Source organism: Periplaneta americana, chromosome 3, assembly GCF_040183065.1.
Source record: "Periplaneta americana isolate PAMFEO1 chromosome 3, P.americana_PAMFEO1_priV1, whole genome shotgun sequence".
In the NCBI taxonomy this organism is placed as follows: domain Eukaryota; kingdom Metazoa; phylum Arthropoda; class Insecta; order Blattodea; family Blattidae; genus Periplaneta; species Periplaneta americana.
Window position 1 is genome coordinate 138,604,928 of NC_091119.1, and position 20,650 is coordinate 138,625,577.

The following is a 20,650-nucleotide window of genomic DNA, read 5'->3' on the forward strand; positions in this document are numbered from 1 at the left end:
CATTTTATAACCGTGTTCATAAAGATATTAAAGCCTTTTTTTTTTTTTTTGCAAAATATGGGTTATACACTGGCCCTAATTTTAACAACTTATGGGTAGTATCTAACCAAATGCAATCACTGGAAAACTCAATGCTATTCACAAATTACCAATGCATGAGATATTGAAATTCAACTTTCTTACATTGCCTGAATCAGTACTTAAATTGCCGAGATTAAAAATTAGTGTATATATGGAAAAACCTAAATTTATGGCAAAAATAGATACCAAGCTAAACAAACAAATCAATGGCAGGAAAAAGGAATATCTTCATAAAATAGTAAGTACTTTTTCTGAAGTTACAAATTCAGTATTTTGTAGCCAATTATTTTATTTTATTCCACTATTCAGACTGAGTATCAGTGTCCTATGGATAATTACTGATTGCTTAAAACAAGTCCTATATTTGGTGACAGGCTATAATATAAGGGTTTAACATGCTGTTTGTTGCCTGGTGCTACTTTCACAGAGCACCAATACCGTACTTACTCGATAGTAACGTGTGGAATGGGAGAAGGCACATTACACTGCATAATAATTCTCATGCACAGTGACTGAAGAACACAAGATACACCAATTTGTTTAAACCCACAAAAATGAATAAAAATTCATTTAGAATAATGTGGAAATAATATATTCTATTCCATGAAACACCATGCACGTAGTGCCTGAAGAACACAAAATACACAAATTTATTTAAAACTGAAGAAAATTAATACATTTTATTTCGAGCAATGAGTGTAAAATTTACTTTGCCATAAAGGAAAAAACTCATGCATTTATGTATTGCACAGCATGAAAACAATTTGCTGAGAAGGCAAAAATTAAACTATAAGACTGCAACTGATATGTTTAATGTAACATTTGAACTGTGCTTCAGAGTCTTCGAAGAACCTTTTCTACTATCAATGTAGCTATGAAAGTTTGGTCTCCAATTTATGTTTCTGTAAGGGTATGAGTAAGAAACACAATGCACTTGATTTCAAATTAAAAGTGGAATTTTGAAATCAAAGTGAAAAGTTATTTCCAGTGCATTTTAGGAAGCGAATGAACTTTAATAACTCGTCGTCCTCATTTAGAAGTACTACATATGTGACGAATTTTTACCCTGCATCAGCCATTGAAAGAAAAATATAAGTCATGAACTAACATTTTAAGCAACTTCCAGTATTCATTTATAAAAGAAATTACTGCTAAATTTTAATCGAATGAACTTGTTCTATTTTCTGATCTCCAGGTTGATACAAAACATTCTGTATCAGCGCATTCACTCAACAATAACTGCAGTTATGTAGATGATGAAAGTCATAACCTTATAGTTCTGTATTTCACGTATTGTACTCACTAGATAACCAGAACCTGCAAACATCTGATCTTATGAGATGCTGCACTGTAATTGCCTGAAACACCAAGCCACAACATCTTATCCAAAACCATGTCAGGATTCTTATTTGTAAGATAATTTTATACCTTGAATTTATAATTATTATAGACCAAAACTAAAAGTTTTCTTGTAATTTCTCTTCCTAATAATAATAATAATAATAATAATAATGAGAAAATGTGCAAAAATATTTAGAAAAATACATTGTAACTTAAGACTGCTTTACAGAAGAAACGACAATTCATTCAGAAGAAGATTGGATTTACCTTAGTCTTTAAGTGAAACAGGAAAAGAAATCCTACTTTGAGCAGCAAATAAAATAAGTCTCCAACAAATAAGATTTCTTTCCCTTTTTATTTTCACCAGAAGACAGAGAAAGGTAGATCTAACCTGCAAAATGTTGTATGCTCTATATTTCATCTGTAATAGAAAAAGTCCGATTAAATCCCTCTCGTTTATTACAGTTCAACCTTATTAAAAATCCAAGAAAATCCATCCTCGTTGTAATCAGGCCTTCCATTATGTCAAGGTTGCAATTTTTAATATGTTTTATACTTTGAAACTATAAATATGCTACACAAAAATCTGAAGATCTTCTTGAAACTACCCTTCCCAAACAGTAAGGATAAGAAACATATTACAATTTAAAATCAATTTTAAAGGGAGTAACAAATAATGTCTAATTCAACAGAATATTGGATCTACCTTCGTTTTTAAGTAAAGAAGAAAGGAGGAAATCCTACTTCATGGGACAGTTAAAAATAGTAGCCCCCAATGAATACAATTATTTTCTTCCTTTTATTTTCATCTGAAGACGAAGATGTAGAGATATAATTTTCAGATTTTATATTTTACCTCTAATGGAAGAAGTCCAATTAAATCACTCTTGCTAATATAATTTAAAATTATTAAAGTTACCGGCACTAAAAAAATGAGTACTTATTTGAAAATGTGACTTATATAATAAAATGTTCTGAAGCTTTAAACTGATATGTTCTCCCACACCACACTACAATGAATTCATTATGGCAGGGCAGAGCTGAGTTTTGTTTTAAACCGTTGTAATTTAGCTATAAAATATAAAGGAACATACATCATTTGGAGTTGCGAATAGTTCTTAAAAACATAGTTCACAGTTTGAAGTACCGTACAGTAAAATCCCTTGTAAAATCCGGCACCCAAATAACTGGCAATACCAAAACAACGGCACTTTTGGCTAGGCCTAAAAAAAAGTCATTCATTTGAAACGGAAGAGTCGAAGATGTGAGTGGTTTTCATGGATTGCACATGCCACATCAGGTTTACTCTTTACATTGTTCACGCATGAAAACATAGACAGAAAACCCCGTTATGTCCCTGGAGTAAATCAGGTGGCATCAGTATAAGCTGACACTTGGGTCTTGCAAACAATGCACAGGGACGATATCTTTAAATTTACCACTTGAACTCGCCCATTTTGAAGGGGTGTTGGACGAGTCTAAATAGGAAAGTGTGAAATTCTCGGTTCCTACAGCACGTAAAAGTTTAATTTGGGCGATAGACAGTATATATTACAAGAAGACATTAGAGAGATGTTAAAGAGGTTCAAATCATCGAGCGCTTTATCTTCATAGTTGCGACATTGGCTACAATATAACAAGGAGACATTAGAGAGATGTTACAGAGGTTCAAATCGAGTGCTTTATCTTCATAGTTGCAACATTGGCTACACTGCTTTTCACGTCACATGGCTGCTATTTAAAACTGTTATAAGGTTACGAAAACATTTAGTATTTTTACGCTATTATGTAGGCATATTACAATAATTATGAACTGATGAATGTACATTACCGTATTTAGTACTAAAAAATAAACATTATACATATTTCAAAACTTTCCGGCACTGGCTTTGTCCCACAGTTGCCGGATACGAGGAATTCTATTGTAAATTAAATATGCAGTGTCTGACCATCTTTTTAAGAAAGAGAAAGGCTTCATATTTTGAAAGCAAACAGCTGCAAAACAAAAACATTAATTTATCTGCATTTCTCCTATCAAACATATCTAATAGTGTCTTCATTTCTTTATCCATTTTATCTCCCCTATAGTACCGACTTACAGACCACTGCGGTGTAAGGGAGGAAGGACATTATCTCTGAATAAACACTAGACATCTACACATTGCGGGCCTCCCTGAATGTGGAACTTGCACACTGCAGGGTCACCACAGAGACATCACAAGACAACGGACAACCATCCAGTACAATAGACTGAAGATAAATTTCTTCCATTGCTTACACTGAGAATCAAACTATGGACCACTTGGATGGGCAGTACAGATGCAACCTCAGAGTCACTGCGGCAGATCGGACTAAAATGTTTTATATTACTTTATGCGGAAAAATAATTTCTTCAAAGAGTTCTTTGAACAATAATCAAATGACAGCTGCTTCCATAAAAATTGTTATGTGAAAAGTAGAAACTCGCTTCTTTGTTGCTCAATGATTTTATCTCCAAACTAACAGAAGGTAGGAATTCAGACTTGCTAATAATGCACTATTGTAAACATGGAAGAGCCAATTAGATAAGAACTATAATTAAAATTAATTCCATATTATCTAAACACCACTGCAATGTTCATCACTGTATACGGAGAAAATAAGGAATGGATATAAAGTGTATGATTACTTTCTAACTGATTTGCGAAACTTAAATTAAAGCCAATTTAAAATGTAAGGCATTGTATCAGCAAAATGCTTCTTTAGGTACTTGCTTTAAAATCATGGAAATAAATTCTACTAATTTATGCTGTATGAACAGAATAATGGTAACAAAAAACCATTATGTTTCTAAAATTTTGAGATATGCACCATACTCAGTACAGCTTTAATTATACAGAGTGTTTCAGAACCTCTCTGACAATGTCTGGGGGCTGATAGATCTTGCAATCAGGATCATTTTTCGTGAAATAACTCATGTTCTCCGATGCTTCACTTAGGAGCTATGTGACATCGAAAAAAAAGACAGGTTCTAGTGACATTTACAATTATGAAATGAAATATCAATTTATTTCTTCAAATACCCTCGCAGATACACACTATTATGGACGATATTTCAATATTGCACTTAGTCGAAATATGAGGCTGGATCAGAAAGTAACACACAATAAAAAAAAAAATTTAATAGATTAAAAAAATAAAAATTACACAAATAAACTCATCTTTTAGCTACTTTTCTACATAGGCGCAAAGTTTCTCAACAGATTTCTCCCATCATGGTACCAATGTCAGTATACCCTTTTCATATGAGATCATTCGATTGGAGTATAGCCATTTGCGGACAGTTGATTGCACTTCTGCATCAGTCGCAAAGCAATGGCTGACCAGGAATTTATTCATGGGACCAAACAGATGAAAGTCCGACAGTGCAAAGTCTGGGCTGTATGGGGGTCCTGGAGCACTTCCCAACCAAATGTGTTCATTTTCTCACGAACAGAAGCCCTAACATGGGACGAGCATTGTCATGAAGTTTGCCATCGTCAGCATTAATGTTACGGCGTTTGTCACAAAGGGCACGATTCAACTTTACCAACGTTTGAATGTAGGCTGCAGCATTCACAGTGGTCTCGTGTTTAGCAAAGTCCACCAACAAAACACCATGCATATCCCAAAACACTGTCACAAACAATTTCTTTCAGAAAGTCCTGCCCTTCTGCAGCATAATGCCTTAAGTGGTCCCAGCATGTCATCATTCGCTGGCCCTTGTGGTCATCTGTCAGATTCTTAGGCACCCAGCAGGCACTAACTTTATGAAATTTTAATATGTCATGCAATCATACACGGCCCAGTACGAAATGTTGAACTGCTTAGGTAAGTTTTGCAGTTGGATCCACTGGTTGTTCAAAATTGCCGCCTCAATGCCTGTGACACTCCGTTGGGTTTCAGCTGTTGCCAGCCGCCCAGAATGTGGTGAATTACAAAAGTTCTCACGACCGTCTGCTAAGAATGTGCACCACCTGGAGATATTGCTATGATCCATATAGACTTCCCTGTATACGCCACACGTGTCCCTGTGAATTTCACTCGAGTTATGTCCTTTCGCCCACTAAAATCGCACAACACTTAGCTGCTCTTCACAAGTTAACGACAGTAATATGCGCACCATTTTCGTTGCGTAGTTCATGTTTCTCTCGCTAGAGCTGCACACGCAAAACATATTGTGTCTTTAGTGAAAACTTCAAACTATATCTCAGTGAAAGTCAATATCCCAGCCACAATACCAACACAGAAAAAATTATTGTGCGTTACTTTCCGATTCAATGTCACGTAGCTCCTAAACAAGGCATTGGAAAACATGGGTTGTTTCACGAAAAAGATCCTCATTGCGAGATTTATCAACCCCCAGAGTTTGTCGGAGACATCCTGAAACATCCTGCACAATAAATGTTCTGGTAATATATTTCTACACTATCATAGTGAATAATTCATTTTTCTTTATATTTTGATGCTTGTAATTCCAGATCCCAGTGGTCAACCTCACTTGAGAACGGATATCTACAATAAATCTTAGTAGTAACTATTTGTCACAGCAAAAATAACTGCACTGACAGACAATACAGTTATTATAGAATGCTACGCTATATGCATTAACTTGAGTTAATAATAAAAGAAAGAACGAAGATGGAAGAAACTTTCATGAAAGGCTTACTTACATTATTTTATAAGGAACTGAATTTAAATTTCTTTAATTTTGAAAAGTAAATCCACATAATTGCGCCAATGGAGACAGTGCAATAAGAAAACTGCCACGAAAATAAAACTGAATACAATTGTACTTTTAGTCATGGAAGGAAGGAAGAGGAGAAAAGCAATTCGAGTAAGTACGGTAACTCGCCACGACAGATACCTGACCCCATCCCCACCCTCCCACGTGTACAACACAAAAGATGAAGTCACATTTCTCCACTGGTAGTTTACATAGTGGATCACTTGCTTTTGGCTTCACAGTAATCCTGTAACAACTCAGAAACAGAGAGAGACAACGGAGATTAGTATACCATTCTCTTTTAATTCCCCCCACTTTTTTATGTATTCGTATTAAAATAAATCAAGTTAACTATACTTATAACTAAGTAACATTTACAACTAATGTACTTAACGTTATAACCTAACCAACAATCATTACAGTGCTCATAACATATGCATGAAGCAACATTTAACAATGTTGTCCAGCTTCATAAATATAAACAAACCTACACTCGTATATAAGATGGTGCTATACACAACTTCCGTGCATCCTAAACTTACCTTCCACCTTTGCCTTCTTCAATTGGGGTTCACATTCTCCAGGTGGGGGAGGAGGTGGCGGTGGCAATGGAGGTGGTGGTGCAGACTGTAAAAAAGAAGGAAAGTATTAAATATGTGCGTTGGTTTCCAAGACCTCCAGATATGATCAAATATCTTTTGGGAATTCTGCTGCTATAGAGTTGAATTCTATTTCTGAAGTAAAAAACTTTTGAGACGAAATTCTATAAGCCTGGTGATAGAGAAATTATCTGTGGATGAAGAGTATACAGGGTATCTGAGAATTAATGATGGAATGGTGGGGTTTCAGAGGTTACTGTGAAGTATATTATGTGTAATGAATTGAACGTGCTTTTAAGTTCAGTAACGCGTAAAGATTACGTTCATGTGGTTTCATTTTCTATTACTGTTGTCATAATGAAATTATTGTTGCTTACATGATCTTTTCCCTTCTGCATCCTTTGTCTTTCCCACAAGCTGACGTTTTTCATATTTTTGCGGCATGGAAGTGGATCCACATCTATTGTTAAACAGATACATTTATACCCATCTTCGTTAATCTTAGCTTGATTGGCCATGTAATTGCGCATTTCTGTTCGGGCTGTTCCATATGAAATCGGACAAAATTTCAGAAAATTTGACCTCGCATTTAAAAAAATGAAAGGTGTTTCTGTCATTGAAAGGCCTTCACTGGACAAGCCTAATGGTGGGTTAAAATATCTCCAACTATTATTACTTTTCATTTTATAGAGCATCAAATTTATCATATAGCAGCTCGTTAAATTCCGTCATGCGAGTAGTTCGCGCATTCTAAAACAACTCGAAATGAAAGATGTATTTCCCTGAATACTAAAATAATTACATAATCACTACACTATCGGTAACCTGTTACTGTCTACTGATGGTTACGATTGGTATAATTCTTGCTTTTAAGACAATACGTAATCACTATCTTATCTTAATATAGCAGTTTTTTTTTTAAATTTGCTGCAACACAATAAAGGAAAACTCTAAAAACATCGGAATTGAATAACCACTGTCACCTTGTAATAATAATACACTCAGAAGATTGGCTGGTGGGTTACGTATTCGTCTCATTCCTTGTGTTGTGGCAACACACCAGCTGTTTCAAGACCACGTAAGGCCAGTTGATAAGAATATTCTGGCTCCTCTCACATCTCCACATGACGTTGCAGGGAGCGAGATTTGAAATATTTTAAGGCTTTTCATATAAAATAGCTTTAAAAAAAATTGTATGGTTTTTGTCTCAACAATAATTAATATTATAGTATTTTATGAACAATTTGTATAGTATTTTATATCCATACTTTTTTTGGTGGTAACATGTTATAAATCACAAAAAACAATATATCCATAATTTCCACAAATAAAATATATGTTATACCCCATTAATACACTTAAATGTGCACTTCAAAATTAGTTATAGCTTAAGTTTTTACTTCGAAGCCAGACGTAGTAGTACGCGTTGAAAGAATAAAATACAAAATACGCTAAATTTTAAGAAATTTTATCTTAAAAACTACTGAGCTAAAGAAAGTCAAAACTTGTACATTTACTAGTTCCCAGATACTAAACCTCTGTATGAATTTTCAGACAATTCTGTCATGCCATGGTATTTCGTTGTCCGATTTCATATGGAATAGCCTGTTCGTAAACAATAGTTTGCCGTGGTTTTGAAGTCGCATATTACGCCAAACCGGTAAGACTTCGCGGTCGAGACTTGCTGTGGCTGAAGCTGTATTGCATCCGTTGGTTTGGGTTTGCTTTGAGATGTATCTAGTGCTTGTTTAGAATTACTTTACGAATGACAGTATGTTATTGTGGACGGGGTACAATTTAAGCAGAAAATTTTAACTTCCATCATCGCAAACACCAAGATAACAAGGAAGACGATGTTGTCAATTATTGCCTTCCCCACAGGCTCTCCGCATTTGCTCTCAAATGGATCAAATTATTATGTTTCACACTTAGATGCGTTTTTCAAAGTTATTTGTTTTCTTCTGAGGTCCCTGAAAAATTCCTACACTTTCCATGTAGATTTATTTCGAATATATGTTTTTTGCTTATTCGTTTTTTTTTTTTACACTTATACATGTAGGGGCATCTTTCGTCCGGATATATCCAGTCTTAATAGTTTCGGGGTTCTGGAAACGTGAATGAACAAGAGCAAGAGTTATTTCCCACGATCTATGGTTGTGTTTACGTATAATTTGGTTTAGATTAGACAATTTCTTCCGTTTTCAACGACACTTTTTTCCCCGCCTAGTGACGTATTCAGAGGAGAATTTAGAGCATAGACAAATAAATAGAGCGCATTCACAGTTCTTTCACGACTAAAGCAAAATCACTGCACTCACGAATTAAAGGAGATAGCATATTGAAAAAAAAAAAAACTCATTTTAAACACTAAATTAACTTATGCTTTAGTACCTTTAACGTGCTGTAATATAACATTCTACATATTTCACTTAAAACATACGCGAAAATTACGACTATTTTATCAACAACGCGAAATATACTATCAATTCACGTAAGCCCCAAGTTCTTAAATATACGCAAATTACAACTTCCAACTCAGTGCACAATGAATTAATAGGGTATGTGATGCGTAGAATGATTCGAAGGAGCGAGACAATGGAGGACCTCTTCTCCCTGTTACCTTAGATCATATATATATATATATATATATATATATATATATATATATATATATATATATAGTCCGACCATCGGATCTGTGCCCCCGTAAGATATCCGAACTGAACCTTAATTCCTTTTCAGCCTCGGCAGTTCATTTTTCTCCCTGTATTCCTATTTCTCTCTTTTCTATCCCTCTCTCTTTCTCTCCCCCACTACTCACAATTTTGAGCCTTCTTGCGGGACAGTTTATTTGCACTTGCAGTCCAGTGTTGTCAACTCAACATGAATACTGTAGCACGGAGTGGTGAAAGAAATATTATTAAGCAAGTAATAGCATTTTGCATAAGTCAATCAGCGTCATTAGACGTACTTAAATTAAATTATAAATAAGTAATAATTAACCTTACATATTATAAGCAATATTCAAGAGACGTGACACTGTTTGACGGAAGTTTGGCAACATTCCTATTCGGCAAGTTTCGTGGCCTGCTGTTTGACGTAGTGGGAGAGAAACGGGTGGAATGGGGTGAGTAGAGGCGTTAACTTTTCCAAGAACGACGACAGCGCAGAAGGGTCATAGATTCGATGGTCCGACAATACCCAAATTGTTCGGTCTTATAGGCTTTGACGGTAACAACTTTTGTCAGGTTTACTATGGTGCCATCTAGTTGTTACACAAGGAATCACGTAATAACTCCAATCTGAATTGCATTAGCGACGTACTGCCATCTCGTGTTCGTTTACGACGGACGGGTGGCGATCCTGGGGGTTGTTCTCTTCAAAGTGCTGCCGATTTTAACATAAGAGATTATCAATCTGTTATATATGTAATCTGGGTTGTTACGAAAGTGGTAGATAGCGTTTGTGACTCTCTCAAGGTGGGAAAAACGACCGTTAAAAGTGTGGCGTCTTTCCACTTGATTATTAACAGAATGTAAGTAAAGTAGAGTCCGTTTTATTTGATACACTTTCATTGTAAATGCTATTCCCATAGCCTGTGGTTTTATATATATATATATATATATATATATATATATATATATATATATATATATATATAATTTACATACGCGTTCGCATTAGTTTTTTTTTGTGACCTACGCTGTGTACATTAATGAAGAATATGATCTAAGTTATGTGTAAAATGATTTATAGGCATGCCTATGCGTTCGAATTAGTTTTTATTCTACAGCACAAAATCGGCCGGCGAGTGCGCGACAGTTTTCATTCCGTGTGTAAGTATCGGCAACACTCACTAGATCACGAGAAAAGTGAGAGCCGCAGAACGACCCGCAGTACTGTTGGTAAACCTTTGTGGTTTTTCTTGAAATTGCCGATGTCCCCTGCTGGATAATAAAAAAATCTGGTCAGCCTACTCTGATGGTGATTTCCGAAAATATGTGTACACATTACATAGGTCACTCTTGGTCCCGTTTGGTCAAAAGTTGAATTATCTTAGCACAGCACTTCTTAAAGTAAGATCCCGGAATTCCGCGAACACCATTTGTATTTTATAGGCTATTTAGTAGATACTATAAAATGTATAACAATTACGAAAATTTGAATCAATAATAACATGAAACAATATGAACCAATAACATGAAACATCACGAATAATAATAATAATAATAATAATAATAATAATAATAATAATAATAATCAATATTATTGTCATAATAACAGTTATATTACCGGTTGTTTTGTATGGTTATGAAACTTGGACTCTCACTCTGAGAGAGGCACAGAGGTTAAGGGTGTTGCGAACAAGGTGCTTAGGAAAAAAATTGGGGCTAAGAAGGGTTGTTACAGGAGAATGGAGAAAGTTACACAACACAGAACTGCACGCATTGTATTCTTCACCTGACATAATTAGGAACATTAAATCCAAACGTTTGAGATGGGCGCGGCATGTAGCACGTACGGGCGAATCTAGAAATGCATATAATGTGTTAGTTGGGAGGCAAGAGGGAAATAGACCTTTGGGGAGGCCGAGATGTAGATGGGAGGATAATATTAAAATGGATTTGAGGGAGGTGGGATATGATTGCAGAGACTGGACTAATCTTGCTCAGGATAGGGACCGTTGGCAGGCTTATGTGAGAGCGGCAATGAATCTCCGTGTTTCTTAAAAGCCGTAAGTAACTGTCATAATATTTTTATTTACTATTTTTCATGGAGTATTTAAATCGATATGAATACGATTACTGTAATGAAACTTTAATGAAAATGGGATTCAAAACGATGACTCTCAACAAGGTCACATAAAATGTGGGATGATCGAATCGTATCCAATGTGCATGAAAACACGTACCGCATTCAAAACGGTCTCAATATTGCAAGCGCGTGAACGATCGTCATTTGTTTGACGTGTCAGCTATTTTAATTATAATTACAACATGTTGAAAAGCCGTGTTGTAACAAAATACGTACAGAACCAATACGCGGTAAGTGTGAAATACCACATTCAGTATTCCCAACGTAACACACATAACAATTTCCCTCTTCTTACCGCTTAAGCGCGACATTCATTTTACTGCTTTAGGCTTTTAACATATTATTTTTAGAGACGTTTAACATACTAATAATTATAAATTGGAAACTTACCACTGCAATTTCACCTAAATTGCAACGTTAATTATTGTTTTTAAATATTTGCAAAAATTAAGTAAAGTCTACTACTCCACGAAACTTATTGAATTCCTGATACAGGTAACATTAAGGAAGCCGTGAAAAAATCAACAAGATTCCAGATACGGATGTTATTACAGCAATATGTTATATAAATAATATTGTTAAAATATTAAAATGAAAAATAAATCATTACATAACCTTACCGTTTGTTTTAAGTTCGCATTTATAGACTGGGGGGAAAAAAAGACAGACGTATATCACGGCCTGCTGGAGTATAGTAAACACAGAAAACATTTTATAGCAACAATGTTGAAGAAAGAAATTTTGGTTTTCCGAAGTTGCCGTCATTAAACAGAAACCAACATGGAGATTTCATTGCAACTAATTATAAATTCGTCTTTCAGGTATGTAATAAACGATCTTCGCACAAAATAATGTACAGTTACCCTGAAAAAGAATGAGACGATTCTTGGTCGTCGGAAGTTAAAGTTCTACAGCGCGGTTCACTCGATATCGACGTAGGAATACATAACATGACAGATAGTACAAGAATTGTTACAAGGACCACAACAAGGACAAGGACCAGAATAAGGATCACGAAGAAGACTGCCATTTAAGGCCAGGATTTCACAACATAGCTCGAGTCCCAAAATATCATTGCTTCACTGTGCCGAATGGCAAATGCCTGCTAAGGGATCTACATTCTGGACTGCTGCTATCACTGTCTTGTCTCGGTAGCTCATATAGTAGCGTGCCGGTTCCATTGTATAACCGAAACGTCTCGTGTTCGATCCCAGGTAAAACTTTTTTTTTATTGAGGTGTAATTAATTTGTTCAGAGTTCCTCGACTGTCTAATTTGTCGAAAAATATGGAATAATTTATGCCCAATTTCTGGGTCTTACAAGTGGGCTGAACCTCGTAAAAAAAAAATAAATCTTACTTGGAAGTTAAAAGTATTCTTCCTCAAACAAAAATCATAAGAAACAAAAAGAGACCTGTTAACTTAAAATCTTGTCCACATGCCATCAGCTTCTATTACAGCTCTAAGTCGATCCGGCATGGATGTCACGAGATTGTGGAATAAGTTCTGATCCCCGGCGAGATCTTCCCAGGTGTCAACAACTTGATCCCACAATTCGTCTCGATTTCGAGGGCGTCGGTGGGCATAGGTGGCTATCCTTCTCTTTTTCAATTCCGCCCATAAATTTTCGATGACATTCAAATCAGGTGACTTCGGAGGCCAATTAATGATTTCGATCTCGGGTCTCCTTTGAAACCATCTTTGAATGATTGCAGCATAGTGCACGGGATGGTTATCCTGCTGGAACAGCAATGTTCTTTCGGGAAAACGTTCTCGGGCGGAGGGAAGGAATATATTTTCCAGAATGTGCTCGTAAGTTTCCGCATTAAACCGGCCATCGATGCGTTCTATAACGCCAGGTCCATCGTAAGACATCCACCCCCAACACGATATGCTAAAGCGCCCCGATCTTTCACGTCGGTGCACATAGCGCTGATCATGTCGGAGACCATCCTCACGATAGACACGGACAGGACCTTCGTAATCACTCGAGATGGTTGTTTCGTCGGAGAAAATTACATTTCTCCAATCGAAATCCACTCGATTGGTAGTGAAGGCAAGACGGTCGACAGCTTGTGCTTCCCCCAATATTTCCATTTGCGCAGCCCTCCGGCTCCTAATACCGCGGTTCCTCAACCTGCTGATCACAGTCTGTGAAGAGCCGGGAAAGTTAGATGCTGCTCTTATTTCGTTAGCAGTCAGAAAGGGGTCCTGTCGAACTGTCTCGAATAAAAGAGCATCCTCTTCCAATGAAGAAATCCGCGGACGCCCAGGAATAGGGCGATTTTCGACCTCCCCAAAATTTTGGTAACGATGAACCCATCTCGCGGCTGTACTTCCAGGAACACCGACCAAACGGCCAGCAGATCTAGCCCCATATCCAGCCTCAACTAGAGCTATAACTCGCTGTCTCATGTCACGTCGGTTCGCCATTACGATGAGAAATGAGAGATGACGATAATACTTTAGTGTAGACAATGACTATTTAACATGATATAGAATTATTGAAATAAGAGGCATCTTGCATAGTAAGAGTTAATAAATCAACCCTAAATTAAATATCTAAATAACAGGATATAACAGGAAGTCCAATTGTTGCGAAACTAATCAAATTAAATCTAATTACATTAAATAAACAAACCCCAAGTTATGACACCACATTGCTACAGCTAAATTGTATGTTATTAACATAAGCATTGAATAGATCCATGGTTGTGCGTTGGACGACAAAACCAAACATCGAAAGTTCGAATCTTGCCGAGGAATGTAACTTCTTGCTTTTTATAATGTAAATCAGACTTATAACTACAATCATTCATATTTCTTACATTATTTATTAATATTTATAGCCAACATTGAATTTGTAAAGAAAAGACTTTAGAAATCTCATATGGAATTTGTGATCTGTAGTGACATAAACATAGATTATCTCTCGGAACTTTTCCGTAAAAGTAAATTAAATTCACTCCTTGAAACTGGAAACCTTATTCGTAGGGTCATTTTCCCATAGCATACAAGCTGAAGTAACACAGCCTTTGATAAACGTTTTGTACACAGAATTAGACTGAATTCCTATTCGACAGAACCTATAATCAATGGCTTGTCTGACCATGATAAACAAATCCTATGTGTTTCCAATGCCACTGAACAATTTCAAAATATTAATTTAAAAACTAAGAAAGGATCGTAATTGCTGTATCTAGTGATTATTTACATTTATGTCTACAAAATGAATCTTGGAAAAACATATATGATACTGGTACTACTGATATTAAGAGTAAATATATTGAATTTTTCACTTAATTTCATAATCACTTCAGTGGATGTTCTCCACTCAATGTTGTGAAAAAATTCAAAAGTTAAAACATGTAGATAACGCAGGGACTTCAAAATCTCATGTATTAAAAAGAAGAATCTATATGTAATGAGTTGCAATGTAATGATCTTCATGTTCTTAAATACTGCAAGAAGTACAGTGTAATTTATCAAAAATTATGAAAGAGGGAAATATAATATATTTGAGTAGAAAAGTACAAAATTCAGATAATGCAATTAAACCTATTCGTAATATTATTAAATTTAAACTTGTAGATATGCTAAGAAAGAAAATATTTTTTCATTAAAACCAATGATTATAAAGTAGAGGATCCCAAATCTATTGCAAATTCTTTTAACGTATTATAGTATATAGTACAGAAATATTATTGACAACTTAAACATTCAAGATTTTGCAAAAGATACTGCAATTGGTTACTTAACAGATGTATTTAATAATTATTATTAATATATGTAATTAGTCAATAACTGCAACAGTGCTTATACATTCAATCATAACATGAATAAAATTGAATGCAAACACGTAGATAAAATAGTTAAAATTAACTGCAGGGGTGAGAATGAAATAATCCAAAGCCATACTTTTAACAAAAATTGTTTTTTGCGAGTGCATTTCTTACACAGATGGGAAAGCTATTAATAAATTATTGCAATAATTACTCAACAAATGACATAGCCTAAGGACTCTAAACCTTTGTAAAAGTTTGTCTATTATATATTTTTTTAATTTCATTTTAATTGTTAGTTTTTAATATATATGCATTTACATTGTATACATGTGTGTGTATAAACGTTTATAATATTATAACTTGTAATTTTGTATTGTTTGCGATCATTAACACTTAATCTCAGGACTTTGTAAAACTATATTTCAACGTGACTTAGCTATTTCAACGTTATTTAGACAAAAAAAATTATTGTGTAGACTAAGAATCGAACTCGCACTCTTCTACACAACACGCAGAAATCTTACCGTCTGAGCTATGGAAACGACATGAAAGCTTTCCTTTCTGTGCGGAGTGTCGATCTAGTCATGAAGGTCCATTGTCGATTTAACTACACGATTTATGTATATATTTATCTTTTATTTACGTAATATTATCATATTTTTTGCAGTTTTTTAATTGAATTTCGGAACGATGCTAGTAACAAACCAAATAGCCTGAATTTAAGTAACTCAATATTCGTTATCTTGTGTATCGGTGCTCTGGTCTCCGATCATGCGCAGTGTCTTACATCTGAGACTTAGGAATATTCAATCGTTTCATCCTTTTCCAGGGAAACTGTACGATACACGAGCGGTATGTTTGTTTTCATGTTCTCGGAAATTAAAAAAGCTCAACTACGTTTCGCTTTTTCAATCTTTTCCTCGACCATGAAAACGTCAACATACCGCTCTTATAACGTATATTACTACTGTAATTTCCTGAAAGCCATTATTACGATTCTTGATTATATAACAGACATAGGCTAATATTGTTTTCATGCGCTTCATTAAGAAAATCAACATAATTTGTAACTACGGTTCGGAGAAAGTAGGCATCCTTGGTCTGTGCGTTTTCTTTACAAACATTAACTAGGGCTACACTATCTATTCACCAATGTTTTAGCTGGAGGGGTGGGGGAAGCGCTCTTCCCAGCAGTTAATGTTTGTAAACAAAACGCAAGGACCAAGAATGTCTATCCTGATAAGAGTACTTTATCCGAACCGTATTTATAACTAAGGCCTAAAGGGGTGACCAACTTGCCAACATATCGATCTACTTTCGAAACTAGCTTCCGTATTCACACTGTATCGAAAATTGAATGAAAACAGGGATGAGGGACATAGTATTCAGGACGGTAAACGTATTCACATCGATTTGAACACTCCATGAAAACAGTAATTATTAAACATCTAAAACGCAAAATATTTATCACTTTTATCATTGGATTTTTTACGTATGCGTGCACCGAAACAGACTAAATGCAGGAGCATAAATGATGCTACAACTTTTCGTCATAAAACCAGATATAAAAAGAATCTGCATGCCTAAAAAACAAACACATTCATCCCAATGAACAGAGTTATTGGGATACTATCCTTCACACGTTTCTGAATTATTAAATACTAATAAAATATAATCGCCTAAACATTTATCATAAAAATATCGCTTTGTTACTATTTTAAAAGTCACTATAAAGTAAGTAATAGCTAACGAAATAATGAAATGGTGGATGTATTGAACGTACGGTTCATGGAGGTCGCGGCATTTTAGCACACAGATCACCACAAGCCATTCGCGCTTAAACGTTGCCTAATTGTAATGTTGCGTTAAAGTTAAATATTACATGCGCCCAGATGAAATATTTTAACCACAAGAAGACCTCTCACCTTCCCTCTGTGTCATGCAGACCAGGAAGCGAGACAAACGCTGTACACTGGAATTTTTTATGTTAAGGTTTGTTAGATTAGGTTGATTAGCTTAGGGTATTTCTATATTATTGTGTTACCACGTTACGGTACAAATGTATTTAAATATTTGGTTTGTAGTCAAGTCATACATATCGTTAAGAAAGTGCCGACAATTTCACACTGAAAATAAAAGTCGAAAGTTGCTGTGAAAGTAAAGACCGGCGTAGAGGTGCGGGAATATGTACCTGATAGGTTAGACTTTTGGCATACCTTGTATAAGACGTAATCTGTAACAGGTTAGGTTAATAGGTTACACTTTTGGTATAACTTCCATATACGAATCAATGACAGATTGTTACTTTAGGCTTTTGGTATGCCTTGCATATACTCAAAATTGTATAAGAATGTGCTCTTTCTTGCTGTCCGTCTTCCTTTGGTAAAGCTATTGTAAAGATTTACCAAAAACGTTAGGCCTAAGCTCGGTTAGGTTAGGTTAGCTTAGCTCAGAAGACATACGAGGATATTCGAGAGGAATTTTCAACCGTTGGAAAAGGCTGGTAAATTGTTTAGCGACGTTATCAGCACTAGTCTGTGATATGCTGTAATGGCGGATATACATACAAAGTCGTATTACGAAAACGTGTTTATAAAATGATTATTTTTAGTGTTTAATACATTAATATAAATTATACGATTTCACAGAACATCGTATCGTACATTTTATATTCGTAATTTTACCCATGTGAGTGTTCTGTTACAATGTGTCGAATGCACATAGCAGTTTAGTTAATTTAGAATTCTGGCGGGTGAATACGAGGTCTCGAATGTGTATACTAGGGAGTGAGCAGCAGGGGCGAAATTGGGGATTAATTTCACCTACCGCGACATCGTTCTTTCAGATTACACCATGTTTTGCAAGTCAATTCCTAAATTACGCCTATTTACAGACAGGATGAAGTTGGTTGAACACTTTCGCCCATACCCAGGGCGTCGCATGCCTACTCACCTACTACACAGAGAAACAAATCTAACCTTTGCTTCCAAGAAAGATTAATTAATGTATCAATTCCTAGTAAATTATACGAAGTACAGTAAAATCCACACCAACTATTACCAAAAACGGATTTAAACCTACTGAAAATCTACACAATGCAAACTAGCATAATTACAAAAGTTTGCGCACAAATTTGGCCACATGCTCACACTCGTCGTGGTAATTTGGAGGTTTGTGCTTCTTGGATACTCTGCTTCTTTACTGTAATGTAAGGGCTCCTGTATCCGACTATCTGTCTATATTGATAAATGCTACTGTGATACATTACTGTTATTTACAATGGATCAAATCTCACGAATTGCAATTTAGTCACTGCACGTGTAACGTATGCTATATATAACATCTTTAACATACTAAACCTAATCAACTTTATACTGCATGCGCTTTTCAATACTGCGTCGCTTCCTTTAAGTTTCACAAAGTAATAAGCGCAGAAAACCGGGCATGCCGAAAACAGCATGAAGTACTTAATTATTATTCCTTTACACAACATTATGAAAATGTATAAAAAGAAAACGCCATCAATCGGAGTCATGTTTTATTTCGAGAAGATTAACCCTATTTAACACAGATAACGCGCCTGCACAAACGAATGGATTTGCTTAAAAAAATAAAACATTAACATGCAGTTGAAATAAGGAATTCACCAAATCACAATACGTTCTTGTCAAACTTATCACATGCACTGCTTCCCTTACTACCTTTATTTTTACTTTTAAAAGTAATTATAAGACAATATGTACAATTCTGCAAGGTACGATCACCATGTTTAATGCCGAATACTGAATAGTCCCCCATCTTGAAAATCATTACAATGCTGTAACCCTCCATCAGCCTTACAACACACGAAAATACTAAAAACTAACACATTAAACTGTCAATTATACATACCATATTCACTGTACCATTCATTGCACTAAAATTTGTTGTTGTAGCCATTACACAATGTATTTAAAACACTACAGGCTTCAAGAAAATGAATATTTCCATCGATCCATTTCTACGTCTTACAACTTTGATATGGCAGAAACGGCATTTGCGCTTTCAATCGACTTCCTTCCTGTAGCGTCGGGTAACTTCACTGCCATCTAAAAATGCGTGTTGTTCAAGTGTACGTTCGACGCATCACTGCCAGAGAGTATCGGCAAGATGCTTTCACAAAGTTTAAAAAAGAAAACAAATAATATATTCGACCTATGAAATCTTAGTATTACAGATGAATAATGTATTAAAATCATCGTTAATTACGTATAATTTCGAATTTAAAGGTATTATCATAGTCTAATACATACAGTCTAATACACTTTTTTTGTCAACACTCGACGATGATGCGACAGTAGCGCCTAAGCGGCTAGCAAGGTGAAGCAATTGATCACAGGATCGCTAACATACACAAAAATTGGTACTGTCAGCACATTCTTATGAAAAGGGCGTGGGTTGTTAATAACTTTTTAATAATGTCTCTGAATAAAATAAATGTGTGTAGTGCTGTAAACTGCAGTAACAACAAACTAAAATCTCTCCGAGTCTGTAGTTATTCAGATTGCCTGAAGACCAAGAGAGATCATAATCATAACCAACACGGTAATATTATGTTCTATTTTTTTTTTTTTTTTTTTTTTCACTAGGTATTTTTTTTTATTGCAACACAAAATTATATACAACTATAGCAATAACAAAACATTTCAAACAGACAATACTTAATAAAATAATGGTCCCATATGAATGTTGAATAATCTGAGTGAGATTTTCCTAGTACAACAAAAGCAAATATTTCTGTACACATGATAGAATTATTATACTCCTACATACAAAAAGAACATTGTGACATTTTAAGGGTATATGCATTACTTTAACGTTCAGTTCAAAAGTATTTCAATTCCTCTGCTTAATGTTATTAGTTATCACATAATTAAGTACAAAAAATAAGTCTCAAAAAGTTAAAGAATCTTAAGTACTTGTTAAAAATAAGAAATAATTATAATAATCATAACAATAATAACAATAATATACCCCCAAAATATATTCAGTGATCATATTATCAGTCAAACAACAACAATTATTGCACTGATAAAGAAAATGAAACCTTTCCTACATACTACAATTTTATGAATTGATATTTTTATTACATTATTTCCATATAAATGTGTGGACATTGCTTTAACATTTTAATCCAATATTGTTTCCATACAAAGTGCTAATCGCTTCACAATAGCTGCCTGTGTTGTCTTGGGTTTATAATAAAAACTTGGCTTGAGTATAAAGTTTAAATCTATGTATGTCACA

At 35.0% G+C, this 20,650-nt stretch overlaps 1 protein-coding gene across 7 annotated transcripts in view; it reads right to left on the bottom strand.

The window, feature by feature from the left end:
• The window catches only part of hfp (Poly(U)-binding-splicing factor hfp), an 84,622-nt gene extending 65,201 nt beyond the window's left edge, over positions 1 to 19,421 (bottom strand). For 4 of the 7 annotated variants that reach the window (XM_069821677.1, XM_069821682.1, XM_069821681.1 and 1 more), the window contains exons 1-2: positions 19,256 to 19,421; positions 6,709 to 6,793 (exon numbers count right to left, since the gene is read on the bottom strand). In XM_069821677.1, the coding sequence (XP_069677778.1) occupies positions 6,709 to 6,793; positions 19,256 to 19,303 (133 nt within the window). In that variant the 5' untranslated portion in view covers positions 19,304 to 19,421. The remainder of the gene's footprint in view (positions 1 to 6,708; positions 6,794 to 19,255) is intronic. The other 3 variants (XM_069821680.1, XM_069821679.1, XM_069821676.1) reach the window with 1 other exon arrangement.
• Between the last annotated feature and the right edge of the window lie 1,229 nt (positions 19,422 to 20,650).